The 6,045-nt window shown below is 36.5% G+C and overlaps 1 protein-coding gene across 1 annotated transcript; it reads right to left on the reverse strand.

Moving 5' to 3' along the window:
- Positions 1-1,566: 1,566 nt before the first annotated feature.
- Positions 1,567-6,045, reverse strand: LOC112514949 (alcohol dehydrogenase 1). The gene is made up of 10 exons (XM_025121598.1): positions 5,966-6,045; positions 5,377-5,513; positions 4,415-4,461; positions 4,011-4,336; positions 3,697-3,779; positions 3,126-3,201; positions 2,964-3,025; positions 2,780-2,875; positions 2,399-2,560; positions 1,567-1,818 (listed from the first exon to the last, which is right to left on the reverse strand). Exons 1-10 carry the CDS (start codon positions 5,991-5,993, stop codon positions 1,702-1,704), a joined length of 1,134 nt encoding a protein of 377 aa, XP_024977366.1. The 5' UTR covers positions 5,994-6,045; the 3' UTR covers positions 1,567-1,701.

Raw genomic sequence — 6,045 nt, forward strand, 5'->3', positions numbered from 1 at the left:
CACGTATGAAAATAAAATTCAATATTACATCATGATCAATTAATGAGATCTTTAAGATTTGTAACTCCCAATTAATTATTAGGGAGTTACATAAATGTCAAATTACCTAATTACCCTTGTATTTAATATATAAGTTACATTTGAACATAAATAAAAGATGGAATATGATTGGTTAAGCTTGGTTAATATAGTTAACACAAATTTCTTGGTTACTATTTGAACCAAACTCTTTACTACTACACACCACATATAATATATATGACTATGAACCCCCATAGCAAGGTATACCGCACTGCTATTATAGATCCGAGTCGCGCTTCTTTCCTTACAGGATCCATTGTTCTAACACTTCTCAAAAGCAAGTTAAATCCAATAGGTTAAAGATACTATGGAGTCTTCGACCCCAAAGTATGTGTGTTTGGTTATTCTAGGGCCRAATCCGTTGTGGGTTCGTGTGGATTGGCCAGGGTCTTCTTCGGCTAATGAGACCTCGATCCCGAAGCCTTGTAAGTTGCATTTGTAGAAAGGACGGTAAAAATGGTTAGTTTTTGGAAGGGATGACCAAGTTGTATTATATACAAGGTTCATTCATAGGCCCTATAAAAAGTTTTAAAAGTTAGTTTTCTAAAATAAGAATCAACTCAAAATTTCTTGTATTTTGATGTAATTATCCCTTTCGAAAACAGTGTTTTTTGCCATGAACATTTATTTCAAGACTTCAAATATTATTCGGTTACAACATTTTCGTAGTTGAATTCCATGTGGCTTAGACTTCTTCCGTTTTCTCGATTTGAAACCTTTTTTTATCTCCCCAAAGAGTTTTTTGAAGAATAATTCAGTAAAAATCTATATACATTTATACGAGTATCAGATTCAATGATTACCACTCAAAAAACGCAGCAAGCCTCTGATCTTGAAATTCACATCGACCACAATTTTATCATTTTTTCTCGATATAAATCAAGTCTCCTTGACACAGTAAGAAGTGCGGGAAAATCGTCAAACGTTTAAATCCTAAATGATACGTAAAATATATGAGAAAACTTCAAAATGATTTTTAACCGAAAATTAATGAAAACAATATACATTATTTATAGACTAAAATAAAATTAAAAATGACGATGAAATTCAAGTCTAAACTAATCCTAAACCCCAACTAGGAAAAGAATCTAATAATAAATAAAAGAGAAGTATTTATAATTACTAAATTAACTAAGGAAACTTAAAAGTTAAATAAAGATTAAATCAAATAAAGAAAACGAGAAAGTAAAATCCCCGTCCAAATAGGTGTAGACGATATGTCAGACACTGTTTTCCAGCTTTCAGTGCAGGATTTTGAAGATAAGTCGTTTCCTTTTCTCCCATTTATCAGATAAAAAGGCATGTTAATTTTCAGATCCGTACCACATCACTCTTCCACTATTTTTTTTAAAAATTAATGACAATTGCATATTCTTAATATATATAAATTATATATGTAGGTATGTATGTATACATAGGTGTGTATGTATGCATAGGTGCGCGTGTGTGTGCGTGTGTGTGCGTGTGCATACGCGTGTGTGTGTGTGTATTATAGCTTAAAACGTTGTCATCGGCTGGTACATTCATGGGCCTTACAAGTCCCCATTGAACCATGCTTTATTCCATTCCTTTATACATTATTAGTATTCACTAGTCACTACAAACCAACCGGATCACGACCTACGCCTCCATACGAATGATGCAACGGAGACCTTCTCCCTTGAGCATGTAGTCGAAAGCTTTGTTGATATCCGCAAAACTAACCTGGTGCGTTATGAACTTCTCGACTTCTATTTCCTGCATCCCATCCACAAATATAAAAACATACTAAAGCATGGATCGTCACAAGACAACGTATGATTACAAGCGCACCAAAGGCAAGACATTAAGTTGAAGCAAGATTTAGGGTAGCATAGGTCAAGATAGTAATTGTGTTTTTGTTATTCTCTCCCATGAACTTGAGTTTTTGTTCCACCATATTTTGACGCAGTGTGATGCCAAATATGGGACTATTTATTCCGTCCCATGTAGTCCGCACCAACGCAAATGGTATCTTGGTCGCCTGTAGGTCACAACATTCCTACCTGGGAACTCGTTCAAGTCTCACCACATGTGCGTAGTGTGTACGAGTTTTGATGTATATAAATACACTTCCAAGAAAAAAGATATTCGGGTTTGTTTCTTTGGGGAGTCCACGTTTCAAGTCATAGACACGGTAAATCTAAAATATATGTGTCGGAGTTCCAAATTGGCCCAAACCATCGAACCTGTATATACATCGAGCTTTCCCTTTCTACATAAGGACTCTTTTAGAAGAATTCAAAGGGTTTCCACGTATATATTTAGGTATATGAAATTATGAATGCAAGAGATTTACCTTCTTCATGTATTTTTCAACGACACCAGGAATATCTGAACGGGGTTTATAGTTGCCAAAGAAAGTGCCCTTCAGAGTCCTCTCGTTCAACAGGTTAACGGGAAGAGTTTTGAATTCGTCATCTTTATTCGGCACACCAACAAGAACGGCTACACCCCAACCCTACAAAAGCATCCGGTTTCTCATTTATACAAAGACCCAAAAGTTCGGAATTGTAATAACTAACAAGATGGATTTAAAAAAACCAAATCGTCATTGGCCAAATGGTACCCGGGTACCGTCGGATCCCAACCTCCAGGAGGTCAAGGATCCAAGTAGGTGAGTTTTACTATATATGGATATAATTTGTACTTCAAAAATGATGGGTTAAAAGGGCATTACGTCGTGAACGCATTCGAAAGCCGAAATCATAGCCCGAACATTTCCAGTGCACTCGACACTCCTATCAACTCCACCATCGGTCATCGCAGCAATCACCTGATGATTGGGAGTTAGAACGATAAAAAATGATGGTCAAAGAAAGTTCAAAGTCAAACAAAGAACAACATCTCGTGATGGAGAAAACCTCTTGAATCGGTTTATCGTGATCTTTTGGATTCACAAACTCGGTAACACCAAATTTCTTGGCTGTTTTCAAACAATAATCGAACAGAGTTAACCACAGAAATCAATATACGTTAACAACCAACGTGTTTCATATACAAAAGTCAAATGACAACTAAATTACCTTCGTTGAACCTACTCGGATTCAGATCAATACCGATGATCCTAGATGCCCCAGCAATCCGAGCTCCTTCTGCAGCCTGAGAAGCAAAAGATAATTTTAATGGTTCAAAAACCATCTTAATTTTGAGCAATTTAGCGAAGCCCAAATCTAGAGAAAGAAGAACGAAAGACACTACAACGAAATCGTGTTCATAAGATGTCAAAGATGTCTAAATGTCTTGATAGTCTGCTTTATAAGACTTCCATTTATAGCACCAAACAATTTGGAGTCCTATGTAAAAATGTTACTAAGTTTATATGACTCTTAATGACGTCTTAATTAGTTTTTAAGAACACTTTTATATTCCTATTGATATTTTATAATAAATAAACAGGACACTTTATTTTAAAAGTATCCTAAAAACTTGTTAAGACGTTCAAAGACGTGCTATGAATTTACTGCAACACTTTAGCATAAGACGACATTTGTTTGGTCCTACTAGATTAAGTCCTATTAAACAGTTTATTATGTCATTTAAACATTTTTACGTTCTGTAAATCCGATTTTATTATAATGAGAGGAGTCAACTCACAGCAAGACCGACAGCTCCTAACCCGAAAACAGCAACACTCATACCCTTCTTCGGTTTGGCAACATTCAAGGTTGCACCCATACCTTGAAACCGAAAAAGAACACATGAAAATCAGTTGCATCTACACTTGCTAATTAATCATTCTGAAAGAAAAGAAACAATCCAAAGGGTCATGGGCCCAATGGTACCATCGTTGGCAATAGACCGCAACATCCCTGGATGTTAAAGGGTTTCAAACCTCACCAAAGATGAGTGGTGTGCTTGAGTATTTGCCTAACATAAATATTACATGCTTCCAGAAAAACCATACGAACCGGTGGAAATTCCGCAGCTAAGAACACAGACTTTGTCAAGGGGAGCATCGGGATTGATCTTAGCAACACACCCGGCATGAACAACAGTATACTCGCTGAACGTTGAGGTGCCGAGAAAATGGTAAATTGGCTGGCCATCTTTCGAGAATCTTGTTTTTCCGTCATTTATCATGACACCCCTATCAGTATTAATCCGGAGAAGATCGCACATATTGCTCTCTTCCGACTTACAATGGCGGCACTCACCACATTCTCCGGTAAATATCGGGAGGACTTTGTCTCCTGGTTTCAGGTTTGTCACACCCTCACCCACACTCTCCACAATTCTATCAAATGAAAGGGTTACAAATAAGAAAAGTTGAATCACATCGTGCTACAATCGAAGCAAAAAGATTAAGCTTTACCCTCCGGCTTCGTGGCCTAATATGCGAGGAAACAAAGGGTTTTGTCCCTGCAACATAATCAATCATATTTAGTTTCGAATCACCGGAAAAAGGCATAAAAAACTCCCCAAAATTAGCAAGTGATTAAGCATTAAACATAACATTCTGATGAAATTTCTGAAAGAAAATAAAAAAAAAAATTTGGACGAGTCAAACTGCAAATTGTTTATTGTTAAAGGGTATGCCAGAAACGAGTTCAAGGATGTATTTGTTCTGTTTTTGCAAAGGGTTTTTTCTTCAAAAATTTTAAGCACCGGGAATATGAAAAAGATATCCATAAACAACAATAACAATGATGAATCCGAACAAAAATCAAACTATGGTATAAAGCCAAATTATCGTCATATCGTGTGAGAACGAGAATTAAAAAAGTGAGAAACGTAAAAAGTGAATCTGGACTCTTATCACCCAAGGGGTCGTTTACCAAATACTTACCCGGTAAGTGCTTACAAGTAAAATTTAACACTACTATTTACTTACCCGGTAAGATTTTAGTCCACCAAAACGACATCGCATGTAACAATTTACACGGTAAGAGTTTACCATGGAAAGAGTCGTCGCTCTCACTTACCGGGTAAGACTTTTGGTCTTTGTCTTGCTTTTACCGATCATATTCATCCGGTGTGGTAATTTGACTTGGTAAGCGCACCCGGATAAGTGTTTAGTAAACGGCCCCTAAATCTCAAACTCACCCATCAATTGCACTGATACAAGATTGATTCAGTACATCTCGATACATACTCATCCTAACATGCATCTAAGGATCGGGAAACTCCGAATGTTTCTCGCATTAACTCTCCTTCCCTTGGTATAAATTAGGGCATAAAATTTTTATAACGAAGGGCAATTAATCAAAAACTGAAGAAGCAATAAGTGGTATTTTGGTATTCGTTCATGGAGGATGAAGCAGTGAGATATATGACCTTAGGGTCCCAGAAATAGACATCGGTGTGGCACAAGGAGGTGAAGAGGATCTTCAATCGGACTTCCATTTTTTGTGGCGGTGCCACCTCCACTTCTTCTATTACCAGTGGCTTCCCAGCTTCCCGTGCCACCGCAGCTGTACATATATATATATATATATTCAACCATAATCAACTCAATCGAATTTCGAGATTCTCACAATAATTTCGAAAATCAATGGCAAAATAAACACATAGACTAATATGAATCATAACAGAAATATGAAAAAAAAAAAAAACAAATATATATTCTGTGGAAGAACACAGACTACATTAATGTGTCTACATCTCTGATCACTGATCAGAAAACAAAAATCTGAAAACCGCACATCAGAAACGAGAAAAAACGGCGGAAATGATCAACCAATTACATGGAAAAAGGACTCCGAGATCTGCAACCTAAATCCACCATATTCATAGCAGAATATTTGGGGGAATACAGACAATTTGTAAAAACCAGATAAAAAATCGTGAAAATTAATCAAAAATAGAGAAAAAAGAAGCAAATGAAGGACGACGATTGATTGATTGATTGATTGGTAAGAATTACCTTTGCATCGAATGACTTTACCAGACATTGTCGTAGTTTTTGCTTCAAATTTCTGTGTCTCTTGGAGGAAGTGAATATGG

Source organism: Cynara cardunculus, assembly GCF_001531365.2.
Source record: "Cynara cardunculus var. scolymus isolate 2C chromosome LG 6, CcrdV1, whole genome shotgun sequence".
Classification (NCBI taxonomy): domain Eukaryota; kingdom Viridiplantae; phylum Streptophyta; class Magnoliopsida; order Asterales; family Asteraceae; genus Cynara; species Cynara cardunculus.